Below are 15953 nucleotides of genomic sequence, written 5' to 3' on the forward strand. Positions count from 1 at the left end.
ACAGTCCTTCAAATTTCTGTTTAAAAAATCGTTTTTTTTTGTCATAACTGTCAGACCGTTGGAGCAATATTGATCAAATTTGGAACAAACACTTTATTACACGTTATTACGGTCAAAGACCCAAAACTAACCCAACCCAACTTAAAAATTGTCTTGGAAACGGAAAATTCACTTAAGAAGTTTAAAAAATATTATTGTAGCCAGTTTTCATAGTTTCCAGAGAGAGAAAATTGACTTTTCCTGTAAATTGAGAGACTTTAATACTGAAAATTGACTTGTAGACATAAAAACTAAGTACTTTTTCAAGAATTTGTTACTACAAATTCATACATTTAAACCTTAAAAATTGACTTGAACCCCAAAATGTGACTGAACTAATGAAAAGTGACATCAGAAGCTTAAAATTTGCATTTGAAGTAAGTTTTCATAATTTCAAGACAAATTTCAATATTTTAGTCTTGAAAATAGTCTTAGATGCAGGACATTAACATTAGATTCATGAAAATTGTCTTGAAAACGAACTTTTCGTGCTTTTTACTTTGCTTTTCATTTTCTTCGAATTCTGGACTATTTTTAGTGGTTTCAGCTTGGAAAATCGAGTTTCAAGACTATCTTCACCAAGTTATTGACATAGCAAACTTAAAAAACAATTTTTACATTCTTCATAGACTTAAAATGGCATTCCAAGCTTTGTCACTATTAAATCGACTTCTAGACACCTCAGTGCTAAAAATTCGAGTGTATTTCTTAATAAACTAGACTGTTTTTTGTGTTTTAAGGCTGTTTTCAGTGCCTCAAATCGAGTTTCAAGACTATCTTTACAAAGTTTTGACTTATCAAGCCTAAAAGCCAGTGTGTCCACTGACCATAGTCTTGAAAATGTTATTTCAAGCTTCTTCACTATTAAATTGACTTCTACACTAATAGGTGCAATAAATTGTAGCATCTCTAAGAAATTCAGACTGTTTTTAGTGCTTTTTAAGACTGAATTCCAAAAGTCAAGTTTCTTCAGTAATAAAAGTAAAAAATGTTGGTACCAAATGCTACAATAATAGTCTTGAGAACTAATTTTTAGAAATAAAATAGTCCGAAAATTTAATTTACTTCTAGACTTGTTGTCCAGTCCAGAAAATTGAGTTGTACACCAATTAAAGTCTTGAAAATATACTTTTGGACTGTCTTTAGTCCCAGTAAAGTCAGTTCTAGCATTAAAAGTCAACTTTTATATTATTTTTAGTAGTAAAAAATGAGTTTCATGCACAATACAATCTGTCTTGATTTTTGAGAAAGCGAATTATAAGATCATTCCTAGTAGTAAAAAGCAAGTTTTTAGACTATTCAGTACAAATTTGGACTTTCACAAGTCTTGAATGTTAAGTTTTAAACTAAAAACGATTTTTTTAAATTGAAATTTGGAGGACTGTATCTTCCTTAGGAAACGTTTTTCAGAAAAATGACACAATGCAAGTCAACTTATTTTTTGATTGGCTATCAAATGGTGAATTATTGTCACTTAAAACTGGACCACCCTGTATAAAATAGCTCTAAAGTTATGAATGAAAAAGTGTCCTTTGGAAGCTACTTTTACTTTACCCTTCACGTCAGTTTTTTTATTTGTTTTTAAATCATACTGACAATTTAAAAAAGTACGAAATCAGAATGATATTGTAAAACAAAAACTACGTACCCTATTTTTACTTTCCTCATTTTACTATTTTGCTGTAAAATATTCATCATTGAAAACTCGAAACTTTATTGAAATTAATTAAATTAAAAAGTGAGTAAGAAATACAGAGATAGTTAAATTAGGACAAAGCAACTCAATTTGAAATTCCCTGTAATGTCGTAAAAACCCCAAATTTTCTTATTTCTTTGAAATTACCTGAAAAATTACGAAAATTTGATGAGATTATTTGGTTCAACCATCAATTTCTTGAAAGGTAAGTAGATTTTCTTCTCAAGTGGGAAATACAACAATAAGTTAGTGTGTTACTATTGTAAAAGTGTATCAAAATTATTTTTGTATGTGGGGAGGTAGTAAAATATTGAAAAAATTAAAAACTATTTTGTTGTGACTTCTACTTTACTACATGCAGCAGAAGCAAAAGAGAAAAGTTAAGTCATTAAGTCCGGTCAATTTTAACCTACAATCCAAAAAAATTAAATTTTAAATATTCCGATCACTTAACTTTTTCAACGATCTCAAATTTTTGAGATTAATTAGAATATATCAAATCTTAACAGAATTGCGTACTTACACACAGTTTTATGACACTCTGTATAGGGAAAGTTTTGTACCGTATACTTAGAAAACACTCTGTATAAAAATAAAAAATTATGTCATTTATGATCACAAATAATATATCATTTTGATCATAAAATACAATTTTCTTCAAAAACGGTCGGTTTTTTGAAAAATTTTGCAAAAGTAATTTTGGATGTAGAACAAGGTTTTGGAAAACGTTTTTAAAGCAAACATTTTTTTCAAGAGAAGAGACTATTCCTGCAAAAGTTGCTGAGATATTTACAAATAAACGATATTATCTTTTTAACTTTGACACCCTGTATCTCGAAGAAGGTTATAGACCCTTCTCACATTTGTGGATCTACTATCTCTTTACAGTTACTGACACCCTGTAGATAGGCATATTTTCACTGGTTTAAAAATATTTCTACAGGATTGTTGTTAGTTCATTTTCGTAATAATTCTCCTAATACGTTTTTGTATGATCCTCAAAATGTAATTCTCAATTTCAATTTAGACTCAAGATTATCTCATTAATATTACACACCCGAAACTTATGTTTTGTTCGTTCTTGTAGTTTGAGAAAATTATCATAAGCTAACACTTAGCTTAGCACATACAGTTAACATAATGAATAGTCAAGTGAATATGAATAATAATACCTATAATTACTACACCATTTACACATGTAGTTTAGAAAGCGTCAGTTGAATTTTAGAAACCATAAGATGGATTTAAAAAATATCACTTGTATTTCAGAAAAGGTACTTTCAATTTTAGAATAATAACTTTGATTTTCGAAATTGCAATTTGTATTTCAGATTAGTCACTTGTATTATAGAAAAGAGCAGTTGGATTTTAGACATGGTCATTTGTAATTTGGAAAATTAAAGTTGAGCAAAAAAAGTAAATAAGTAAAAAAGTAAATAGTTTAACGAATATTTTTAATAACATTGTGGTTTAAGCAGTTCAATGAAAAATCAATTTATCTCGAAAACCGTTTATTTTATCGAAATAAAGAAAGAATACAATTTTTCGATAAAAATGTTAACAGTATAGTAGTATATACATTAATGGCGTTTGCAGCTGAAAATAATGGCAGCTGTCAAAGTTTAAGCAAATTGTGTCTTAGGTCCAGTTAGTTCCTGCCTTTCGAAGACGAGATACCTGGTTTTCATGTCAAATAGAAACAATCTTTCAACAAAACATTAAACCCAATAATCCTTACAATATACAAAGTGTTTCAAAAGTTACGGCCAAAAACGTTAATTGGAAAGCAGTTCTTTGGGGCTCGATATTTCCCTTGGGAATGACTTTAAAAAAAATTATATGAACAAATCGTATTATTTTGACCTCCTCTGTGTGTCCCCGAGAGATTGTCATATAGTTACGGGACACCCTGTATATTTCATATAAATTAATACTCCCGATGGGCGGGTTTTTTTGCTTAAAGTGATATTTAAAAAAAAAACAATGAACTAATAACCACATAAAAACACAAAAAAATCTGAAATTGAAATATTGCGTTCTAAAATACAAGTGACCTTTTCTGAAATACAAGTGACAAATCTGAAATACAACTTACGTTTTCTAAAACCAAATTTACGATAATGAAATACAAGTTATAGATTCTGAAATCCAACTTATATTTTTAAAATCCAAGTGATATTTTCTAAACTACATGTGTAAATGTTGTAGAAGTTCCTAAAACGTAGATTAGTTACGTTGCAACCCTTATTTGCAAAACTTTTCCAGACTATTTCTTATGTCGGTTTAGGACTTCACAACTTTCAAAATCGTTGGTTATGAACTAAATTTATAAATCAGGACAGAAAATACTCATATTTAATTTTACATTTAGTGGTTGAGATATGGCACTGGTTTAAACCATTCTAGAAATACTGTAAATCACTTTTTGTGGAGTACTCAATATGACATAATCCTCTTGAACAGAGATGACCTGTACTGTCCTACAACCGTCAATAATAAATAATAAAACCGGGCAAGATGTCCGGGTCTCTTTGCACAGCGGGACAGCTGCTAGATCATCTGTTATACGAGATGCCAGCCAAGTGACGAAAAATCTTTAATAACTCAGCTGGTGTCCTTTATTGACTTCCGCATTTACCAGGTCAGATTAGACCTTTGAAGGAATGCCACTTCCAAACTAATCGTTTTTTAATTTAGGTTGGCACCAGATTATTAAGTCATAACCTATAGCGCAACGAACAATGTTCCAATGATGGTACCACCGTCCAATTATTAAGTTGGGATTTCTAAACCCTATTTGATTGACGTGGAATTGCGCGGTTCTTTTGTTAACCGTCAAAAAGTGTCACGGTTTCGTAACTTGACGCACGGATATTCGGACCGACCGTTTCATAAGCAGCTTTGGAAAAAGGAAAAAACGACGGAAATCGAACCGAAACGTGTTGCGGTTTTTAACTATTCAACCACAATAATCGGTCTTCTAAGCTTGGTTCGTGATGTTCAGGTTGATGTACTTCCGTAGTTAGGTTAGAGCGAGTAGTAGTAGATTTTTTGCATACAATATACCATCAAATTACTTGCCTCACAATGTTTATTATTGGTCTACCAAAAAAACAGAAAAAATAATCCAATTTGGTAACCGGGCATGAATTTGTCATAAAATTCTCAAAAACTTTTGGCTCACCCTGTATATGCACTTAAACATCCCTCAGAAGAATTTCACCTGCCTCGTTGGTTATTGAGCCAGTAGGTAGTAATTTTGTAGAATAATAAATTAATAAAGATAAAAGCGTGAAGATAATATTCAGTTTTTGAAAAATGATTGTGCATGATAAACGACGATTAATTAGTAATTCCTGATTAATTTCCATTTAATTAATCATTTCGCGATATTATCTGGTACGATTTGATCTTTTTCTACTCCTAGACATTATCGGCGAATTTGATTCTGACTTAAAGTAAAATTAGCGTACAAATTAATTATGTATAAGTATTCTGATAATAAATATGGTTAGTTAAAACAAATTTGATAAGCAAGATTAACAATGATTAGTTCCTTATCGAATACACATTTTGACTTCTAATATTATAATGCTATTCAAAGGAATTACTCTTACAGTTTTTAAGACCAATTCAGGGACCACCAGTAAAATGTTTTTTCCAAAAATATGGTAATCTTTCTTTTTTGGACGTTATTTTATCTGATTTTGGTCTCAGGGGTCTCCTTAAGCAGTAAAAACAAGGCAAGCAGTGACAGAGTGCAACCAAACTTCATTTATAAAGACAACCAACATGAAATAAAGTTGATTATTATTATTACTGAAATTTTGAAACTAATGGATAACGCTATCCTTCATATTTGAAGATTTCTCAGTTATTGTACTAGAAAAATCAACTAAAGCTTTCGTTTACAGATTCTTTCGTAAACTCCCAAGAATGGACATTGTCAAGAGCAGTGCCAGATCTGAGGCTGGGCATCGTGGGTTCTCTGAGTTCAGGCAAATCTGCGCTGGTTCATCGCTATCTAACTGGTTCCTACATGCAGGAAGAATCACCTGAAGGAGGCCGTTTCAAGAAGGAAATCCTGGTGGAGAACCAGAGCTATTTGCTGTTGATTCGAGACGAGGGCGGACCTCCTGAACTACAAGTAAGTTTACTCCTATATACAGGAATATCCGAGCAAAAGTGAGCAAGAATTAGTAATAATTGTATTTTATCTATGAAAACAGAGTGTTACACCAAATATGTCTACCCCATTTCCTTTAGATTCTAAAAATGTTTCATCCATCTGAAACAGGGATAAATATATTTGGAAGACCTGTTCACATTTATTTGAACAACCCTGTACAAAAAGCATCTAGTAGGGCTAATTCAAAAATTAGAGGTTTACATTACCCTCCCCCTGTCTAAACATCATACCGCCAATTGTAACGGTATGGGTCTGCTTATTACGGGTGTGAGTTACACACCTTGCCTTCTAATGTGCAGGTAGCCTGGATACCCTCTTTTTTCTCGTGTTTTTTCGAGTAGAAAACTAGTTCGTGTATGTGAAAAGTTACCCGGAGGGGTCGTTTGCAGCCTATGGGTTAACCAAAACTAATGTGCAGTCTAGATTTCTATTTTTGTAGTTTTTAACGGTTTTAAGTAATGTAACGATTATGCTAAATTAATTTTGAATCACACTTATAATGAGTCTAAGGGAATTTCATAATTTTACAAAACCGTTAGTAATTACCACTAAAATAACGTTAAAAACTACTTTAAACTGTCGCCAGAGCATAGTTATGTCTTAACTGCTCGTTAATTAAAATCCTTGACAATTTTTTCTATTAATTATCAATAAAGACAGGGAAAAGTAACTTAATTTTATAAAGGGAAAGCTATTAGTACGAATAACAAATTAAATACAAGTTTTCTCTTTCATTATTGTGGTTTTGTATACATACAGTCTTGAGTTGAACGGGGTCAAATCAGGTGGTCAATTCGCGGTCCATTATATTCCATCCAGTTACGCTGAATGTTTACATTAGATCTGGGATATTTCTACTAATATGGGCTGAAATACCATCGTGTTATATAATTCTTCTATCCATGTACTTATTAGGAGTAAACATTACAAAATTTGTAATGTGTAATTTGTAAAGTTTACTTTTGTTACTTAAATATTGCCTGATACAATTCAACATAATCTCTTTAATACTTTTTATTGCATTACATAAACATTATTAAGTTTCTGTTTACCTAAAATAAACACATTTATTACAGAATAATCTCTTATCAATGCCCTAGGATATTATTTCACATTCACATTTGGTAAAAATATTGAATTATCAAAATGATGTCACGATGTAAATATAAAAATGGAAATATAGAGCTTCTTAGAATTCAAACTATTTTGTATGGCCCGTATTTTTTAAAATGTTTTAAATGTACTTTTTAACGAATTTTTACAGATTTTGTTTCCACCAGATCAGAGCAAAGTACTTGATTCGTCTAAAGAGATGAATTCTGTTTTTTGTATTAATTTTGCTTCTTAGTGATTGTAAAAGTCTAAAGTTTTCTCAAAATGTTTTAAACAAATGTTAAGGAAGTTAACAAACAAAGAAATTATTAAATATGTTACATCCTACATGGAAATATGCTCTTTGTAGATGTGTCTGTAAATTTTACCTCCTCTAGGTTGCAGTAAGCCATCCCCTGATGATTTCATTTTTTTACATCCTCTATTCATATTTTTTCAAATTTGATAAATCATGAAAGGTATTATCAAGCAAAATCTTCCAAAGATTCTTCACTTACATTTCTAATTTCTCCTAGTCTTCCTTATACCCTTTTTCAAAAACTTGTCACATTTTCAGGAAAAACACCCTCTTGATGTTTTAAATGCTTCAAGCCTTCTTCACAGGTTCGTCAGTAGATTTTGTATACAAATTTTGGTGTAATCCATGACGTAGTAAAACATCTTCAAAACCATGTCACATGATTGTAATTTCAAAGTTTTGTTTCGTCAGTTTTTCGTACATTATGTTGGTATACAAATCATGCTACAGTTTTTGAATTTTAATAATTAAACTCAACACAACTAATTCTTCTAAATATGAACAAATTGTTGTTGGATATAAGTAAAAACTACCGACTATACGTTGTGATTTGTCCGCAACAGACATGTCGACTTAAAGTACATTTTGTTTAACAGTTTCCTAATGGATTTTACACATTTTGCCCATTTCCAATGGTTAAATCAACTTCAAAATTTCTTATTTCACCAGCCCCAAGTGGCCAAAATTTTGTTTTAATAATTTTTCTGTTCTTCTCTTAAAATTTTCCCTTTTTCAGATTTACAGTTTTCATCTAAAGACATCTCTTTAGATGACTTTATTATGTTTTGGTGTTTTCTAGTCGCTTCAGAAAGTTGTACATGCTCCAAGTGGCTTAAGCCGTTTTGACAGCTTTATTTCTCAGTGAAATATATTGGTATACATTTCAAAGCCACCCAAAATATGCTCCAAATAGTCTAGAGGCAGCCAAAGCCTGGTCTTTTGTTGACAGGTGATTAACATGTGGAGTGGAACTCTACTTCAATTAGAGATCTATAATTGGAACTATATTTCTCAGATTTTGGCACAACTACCAAATTTGCAAATATTTATTGGTCATTGAGAAAAGACTTAGTTGACTGTTTTAAGGCTGTTGAACTTAAGCTTCTGAAGGGTGAGCCCGATTTGACCTGGTTGGAGCAGAGTTTGTGATTTTTCCAAACTGGTGGAAATGTGGTATCATCGGCAAAAAGCATTACAAGATCATGAGTGTGTCCAATCTACTGAGGAGAATGCCTGGGCGAGTTTACAACTGATACTGTCAAAATTTTACTAGAATTTGAGTTGATGAGCAACTTTGAAACTTTGAATCATGTAATTGACACTGAAATGATGATAATTATTATGCTAAGTCTAAGTCTAATATTCGATGGCCTCGCCTTTTAGCGGTGTTTGTTTAACAGTTTGCCTCATTACAACCGTCGTGTTGCAACACAATCATAGAAGAAGTTAAACATAATTTATTTATTCGACCCGGTTATGATACACTAGCGACCGAGAGAGTAGAAAATCGAACAAGTCGAGCGTGACGCCGCTCTAATCCGCAACGAAAGATATGATCATCATCATTAAACAGACGTAATCTTGCAGTCTCCGCTTTATTTAATGACTTAACTGTAATCTGCATCCTTTTCGTGCTCCTCTGCAAATATTACATCTCGAATTCCGCTAGCACTAGAATATGTTAAGATACCAGGGTGTCTATTCTTGAAACAAGGGAAGGGAGTTATAAAGAGAAAGGTATGCAGAATGTGACAGGATTCTTTCATCAAGTCTTCTGTCAACCTTGTATCAGCACTTCTCTTGCGAATCCTGTACCCTGCTTTCAAGAACTAGCACCCAGAAGAACGTCACTGTTTTTGGTGGAGCAACCCGCCACTGGCAAATTCACATGCATGCAAATAATGCAACTGCTATCGATCAGAGGAAGGAGAGATGTATGAGCAATGGAGGGAACAGAGAGGGATGTTCTTAGAGATTTGCGGGGGTTGAACGAAGACGGATAGAGACAGAGACAGGGCAAGGGTGAAAACGTGTACTCGAACGGCCGTTGGCGCCATGCGGCTTTTGTATTTGGTCCTTCAACAGTTTTGGCCTCCCAGTCGTTCTTTGTGCGTTTTCTAGCTGTTTGCTGTTACTTTTGTGAAATTTTATTCAAAAATGCACTACTATAGGTGAGTTTCAGTTTTTAAATGTTTAATCTCGATTGATTTCCGTTCTCATTAATAATTCAAGGTGTTAATTTTCTGGGTTGTTGTCGATCGAACTGTGCATACAGTAAATCTCTCATTGGGGCAGTTTCTCCTTTGCCGTTTACGGTCATTACAAAAAAAAAGTTAATTGCTTTACGACCTAACCTCTTTGGGTAAGTACGGTCACTTTCTCCGCGATTTTTTCTTCACATCACGCGTCGTCCGTTTTGTTTTGACAAATAAGCTGAACGCGGAAAAAGTACAGACTACGATCGACAGATCTTAATTGAACACTTTCCCCTTGAAATTATCAAGAACGGTTGCTAATTCAGAAAATTGGTTTTTAAATTACAAGGCGCAGCAGATAATTTGAATTGAAAATTTGATTTCAAAGCACAGGTTCAAGATACGGGTGTTTGGGTTAAAGACACACAAGACTCTCGTAAAGGTTGGTTAGATATTGAATCTGCTTAAATTGAAGACCTAATCATTTCTTATTTAAATATGTTAATGTTATGTCCTGCTCCTTTTGCATGGCATCTGTACTTGTACACACAAAGGTGTATTACACTAATATTCATGTTCTTAGTGTATTTTCGATTCTGTCCACTGGATCATAAAGATGTAATTATCTTCAAGTTTTATATGCCACCAAGACAGGGCAACCGTAAGTAATGATGAGAAGTATTACCCTGGCGGAAGCCCAGTTTTCCTAACCCTTCATACTCCTGGAGGCCACTATAGTCTTACCTCTTAACTTAATGGTATATCTTGCCTCCATAGTTTCATGTTCTGCATTTGCAACTTTCTTCGCCTTGTAGCGGTCGCTATTCGTGCACCAAAGCTTTACAGTGAGAAGACTGGCCCACTCTCAAGTTTTCTCTACCGAGCAAGATTGTGTCGTCGGCATACTTTTGTACATGCTGCACTTTGGTTCAGTTCTGTTAAAATAAAGTTCATCTACAACCAACTCTATAGCAGAAGCATGTCCTTTTCAACTTTCCTACATGTGGTGTTACTTCTGTATTTTTTATCAACCACTCAAAGTTATTTCTTTATTAGGTGTTCCTTACCGTTTTTCCATGATGGATATTTTGGACCATCTGGTATTTAGTAATAGTATGACAGTAGGAAAACATCATATACCTTTTTTATAAAATAGTTGGAAACCTATAGTTTACTGTTCAAATATTGGTTTAGTTAAACTGCCACTGATGATCAAACTTTTATATATAAAAAGCCCTACTGTCAAAGTGTCTTTTCTGATTTAAACTTAGTTTAAAAGTTAAGCCTCTATGGTACAAACAGGTTTCAAAAACAAATTAAACCATAGAAAATGTGCCATTTAAAAGTAAAAAATGTCTGAGTTAAAATAATCAAAGCTAAAGATTTTTCCACAAGAAATTACTAAATTAGAGAAACTACCAGATTTAGAATATGATTTTGTTAAGGAGAGTTATAGGATTTTATGTAAAATTTAATTAAAAATAGAGTGACCATTATAAAACCTTGGGTTAATGTTTGTTTTTCAACCATCATGTGTACACAAGAATGATAATTTTAATTTATGCACCTTATTAACAACTGAACTTTAATTGCTGGGACACACTTTTTCAGGCTTACAGTTTTTCTAAGATGACAATATCAGTATTATTTAGTTTTACTAGTGAAGATATTTTAATGGGTTTTTAGTCCACACAATCAATCAGTAAATTATCAAATTGAAATTAATTTTCATAAAAAATCATACAAAACATCGTCGCTGAAACTTTATTAGTGCCCTGAAAGCACAGTGTCATATAACCCCAAATCGGGTCAGTGGGTCAGCCAATCAGAAGCGAACGCTCTCAAACTAGGACGTTCTCTCATTTAACCCTTTTTTAATGTTGATCCCTTAATTTTGCAGTTTACCGCTTGGGTGGATGCAGTCATTTTCGTGTTCAGCTTGGAAAATGAATCTTCGTTCAATGCCATCTACAACTACTACACGAAAATGTCCCATTACCGCAACTCCGCTGAGATTCCACTGATTCTTGTAGGCACTCAAGGTGTGTCCGGTTCACTCTGCTGTTTTGTCCATTTTGTTGTAATGTAACTGTTTCAGATGCAATCAGTGAAAACAATCCGAGGGTGATAGACGACTCGAGGGCGCGAAGATTGGCCAACGACTTGAAGAGGTGTTCGTACTACGAGACTTGCGCTACCTACGGCCTGAACGTCGAACGAGTGTTTCAAGATGGTGAGTTTTTGAATTTATTGGTTGGCTGCAAGTGTGTGTGTAATGAATAATTGTAATGATCCCGAAGCGTGTACGGCGCCCACTATTACCAACTTGATTTATGCCCGATTTCAGTTTACTATAATTTGCCATTTTACCTGATAAATGGCGCACAGGAAGCACATACAGTGCGTTTTTTTTAACGCGCAACATAGGATTTCACGTGTTAAATTTTTAAGCCCATGTTAGACCATGTTATTTTGGAACTACAGGTGTAAAACTTGACAAGTGTGTCTTTAGTACCCTGAAGCTTAAGTACAACCACCAATTCGGTCTAAAAAGTGTTTACAAACTAGCAAAAAGTCATCTTCTTTTGAAAAGATTTATACTCCCTGTATGTATGGTAGGTGTTGTTTTTGATACTGACAGGGCAGATAGCAGGTAAACATACATACAGGGAATATGGAAAGATAAAATATGTTCCAAAAAGATGACTTTTTGCTAATTTGTAAACACTTTTTAGACCGAATTGGTGGTCTTACTTAAGCTTCATGGTACTGAAGACACATCTTCCAAGTTTTATACCTGTAGTTCCAAAATAACATGGTCCAACATAAGCTTAAAAATTTAACACGTAAAATCCTATGTTGCGCGTAAAAAAAAACGCACTGTATGAAACAACCTGTTTGATGGCCATGATTCAGTTACATTTGCATTTAAGTATGGACAGTTTTGGTTTACTTAATGTAGATTAGTCTACAGAGTAGCTAAATTCTAAAGTAGGGTTCCTGTAAGAATTTAAAATTGTCTTATCCATTGAGATTTCTTTGGAAGAATGTGTCAGACACTGTCAATGTTACCACTTATCTGTCAAAACTTCTATTAAAATCTTTGCTAGTCTAATTTCTGAGTGGCTCAACCATCAATCAACAGTTCCTTAAAATAAAGGTAGTTGTCTATTTTCCTATACCTTCTTGTATTTGATCTTTTCTTACTATTACTACAACCTACAGGAACTAATGTGACTCTTCAGGTTACAGAACTTTTTTTAGTTTAGTTTCTTCCATAACTTGACAGTGGTCCCTTAATGTAGTTTGTTACTTCAGCTGATGAAGCTGTTGAAATATTCAAAAATGTATACATTTAATTTGTTTGTTAATTTAATATTTTTTTAATTTTAATTAGCCTGTCAAAAAATCGTTCAACATCGATTAACTCAATCCACGGTCTGTCTTACTCCTACCAATTCGCGCCCATCAACGCCCAACAGTCACTATCACGCTAGCGCAGTGCAACGACACCTGCAAGCCAATAACGGCTTCGCCCCTATGGACAGACACGTGTCACCAGGTCATCATACTTTACCGCACAACAAGGTGAGTTTTACCATTATTTTTTAATACATTTCCTGACTTTGTTATAACCAGGAAAGTCATCTAATGCAAGAACTGCGCCAACACATCGTCCCGAAACCTCCGCAACAAGACCGCGACAGCTACAAGTCCATGGAGGAGGAGCGCAAATGGAACTCTTCTTCATCGACTTTGGCTAGTGTGACCTCCTCCCAAGGAGGCGTGGTCACCACTGAGAATAACAACGTAGCCAAGTTTGCCGCGCCTCACTCTTTGGACAATCTGCAAACGCACGCCCCGCCCAAAGAGTTGCCCACGCCCAGTTCCACTCCCACCACATCGAGGAAGAACCGCAGACGTTCGAATTTGTTCACGCCTTCCAAGAATGACAAGCTGAAAAACGGCGGTGATTTTGGAAGTGGGAGGGCCATCCCTTTGAAGCAAGGTTATCTGCACAAGAAATCGAATAAGCCGTTGAATAAAGAGTGGAAGAAGAAGTACGTGACGTTGTGCGACGATGGACGGTTGACGTATCATCCGAGTTTGCACGATTACATGGACGACGTTCACGGCAAAGAGATCTCGTTACAGTATGTTACGGTTAAAGTACCGGGACAGAAACCCAGAGGTAAGTCCACTAACGACAATCGACAAAGAAGATAAGAAAGTTAGTACAAAATAAAAAATTTGCAGGTTCCAAATCAATTGCAACAGTGTCGGGTCAAGGCTACTCAGCTCTGCACGAGAACCTGGGGGGGTTGTCTCTTATAAGTAAGTGGTTCTTATCCAATCATCACATTGTAGCTTATTAAAATATTTACGAACAGACAAGGACAAACGTCCTACGGAAAAGATGTTAATGTCCGCTTTTGAAACCGTGAAAGATCCCAGCAGCAAGTACAGCCAGCAGAGCGGCGACGAAGGAATGACTTTGTCGAGCAGCAACTCGTTTCTTAACGGTGAGATTGGCAAAACGGAAACTCCCAACGTGAAGAAACGTCATCGAAGAGTGAAGAGCAGCGGTGTTAAAAACTCCGAATACGACGGTGAGTTCATTTTTCCTGGTGTTCTGTGAAATAAAGTGAGAGAGAAGGATTGAGGTTATCAAGTAAAACTAATACTTAACTATGTCTGGTTAGAAAGTTTTTAAGTTATTCAGATTTAAATGTGTGCTGTTACGTAAGGAACATTTGGATTAACAACTTTCCAAATTCATCATGAGAGACTTTGATAAAGCATTTTTTGACACTACTCTTTTTCACAGACCCTGAAGGTTACGAGTTCTACATAGTCTCCCTGGAGGGTAAACAATGGAACTTTGACGCCACCTCCGTTGAGGAGCGGGACGAGTGGGTAGCCGCCATCGAGCAGCAAATCCTTAACTCCCTACAACTCAACGAATCGTCGAAAGCGAAAAGTAACCCAAACGAGGCCGCTGCCATCTTGGCGATCAAAAGCAGAGTGGCAGGAAACGGGTTTTGTGTTGACTGTGATTCTCCCAGTACGTCATTCAAGTTTATTCAACCTTCGAGTCAAAAATCTTATTAGAAATTTTATGTTTACAGATCCAGATTGGGCTAGTTTAAACTTGGGCGTGCTGATGTGCATCGAATGTTCCGGGATCCACCGGAACTTGGGTTCCCACATTTCGAGGGTGCGATCGTTAGATTTGGACGAATGGCCGTGAGTTTTTTTCTTTGATTTTTTTTGTTGCTTTGTGACTACCAAAGTTGTTACAGGCCTGGAAATCAAAGTGTGATGTTGGCTATTGGCAATGCTCTCGCCAACTCGGTGTGGGAAGCTCAAACTCATAATAGGACCAAACCTACGCCTAGTTCTAGTCGCGAAGAAAAGGTAAGTTAAATTACTAGTGCAGATTTTTTTTTACAGAGAGTTGGTTTTTAGTTTATTTTATCTGTTCTGAATATCTAACGCTAAAGTTGACAATAATCAATCCTCCTCCTCCTCCTCCTGTTTCTATTATCCTCCAAAAGATGTAGTGACACCATTTATATTTGATTTAGCAGTTGATTCCATGCTTGCCTATCCTGTACAATCCTTTCTAGTTGGAGATCTGCCTCTTGAGTCTTCTGCCTTCTACTTTCACTTCTATGATTAGTCGTTCCATTGTTCTTGATCTTCGAGCTATATGTCCAAGGTACTGCAGATACATGCGGTTTATTCTGTTTAGCAGCCTTGAACGTGGACCAATTTCTTGTAATACGGATACGTTGGTTCAGTGTTCTGTACCACGATACTCTTAAGAGTCGTCTATAAACCCACATTTCGAAAGCCTCTTTCCGCTGCTTACGTTGCAATGGGGAAGACAAGAGCATCAACTAGACGGAGTTTCGTTTTTTTGGTGATAAATCTGTCTTTCCATATTTTGTTCAGCTTGGTAGTCGCTGATCTTGCCATAGTCAGGCGACGCCGTATTTCGCTTTCACATTTCCCAGTGTTGGTAATCAAGGAACCAAGATAATTGAAATTGTTTACCACTTCATAGCCTGCAATTTCTGATATTTGTGGAGAATTGTTGTCTTGTCTATCAACTATCATTCTGTCTATCAAGAATCATCAACAATCTCTCATTTGAAAATGGTGAGGTTTTGTTTTTTGTTTATCAATCCCAATCCTCTGACCGGTTTCGCCGTATTACGGCTCATCAGAGAGGCTATAGGGCTTGATAACCAAAGAACAAAACCTTCGTTCCAGTATAGTCAACTGGATGCCAGAAATGATAGTTGTGTGCAACATCTGGTGACATCTGTACTCAACTCTATGAGTTAGAAAGTACAGATGGCGTTCCAAAATCTAGGAACAGCACCATTAATGCCGCATCATTCGGTAAACACCGAA

General features: G+C 35.0%; 1 protein-coding gene across 2 annotated transcripts in view; it reads left to right on the forward strand.

Moving 5' to 3' along the window:
- Window positions 1-15953, forward strand: part of CenG1A (Centaurin gamma 1A) — a 61858-nt gene that overhangs the window by 40298 nt on the left and 5607 nt on the right. For both annotated transcript variants that reach the window (XM_081995477.1, XM_081995476.1), the window contains exons 2-11: window positions 5650-5882; window positions 11431-11572; window positions 11629-11763; window positions 12928-13118; window positions 13170-13722; window positions 13788-13865; window positions 13922-14140; window positions 14359-14595; window positions 14660-14777; window positions 14834-14948. In XM_081995477.1, the coding sequence (XP_081851603.1) occupies window positions 5650-5882; window positions 11431-11572; window positions 11629-11763; window positions 12928-13118; window positions 13170-13722; window positions 13788-13865; window positions 13922-14140; window positions 14359-14595; window positions 14660-14777; window positions 14834-14948 (2021 nt within the window). The remainder of the gene's footprint in view (window positions 1-5649; window positions 5883-11430; window positions 11573-11628; window positions 11764-12927; window positions 13119-13169; window positions 13723-13787; window positions 13866-13921; window positions 14141-14358; window positions 14596-14659; window positions 14778-14833; window positions 14949-15953) is intronic.

This window comes from Ips typographus, linkage group LG1, assembly GCF_016097725.1.
Source record: "Ips typographus isolate SLU linkage group LG1, UJ_Ityp_2.0, whole genome shotgun sequence".
Taxonomy (NCBI): domain Eukaryota; kingdom Metazoa; phylum Arthropoda; class Insecta; order Coleoptera; family Curculionidae; genus Ips; species Ips typographus.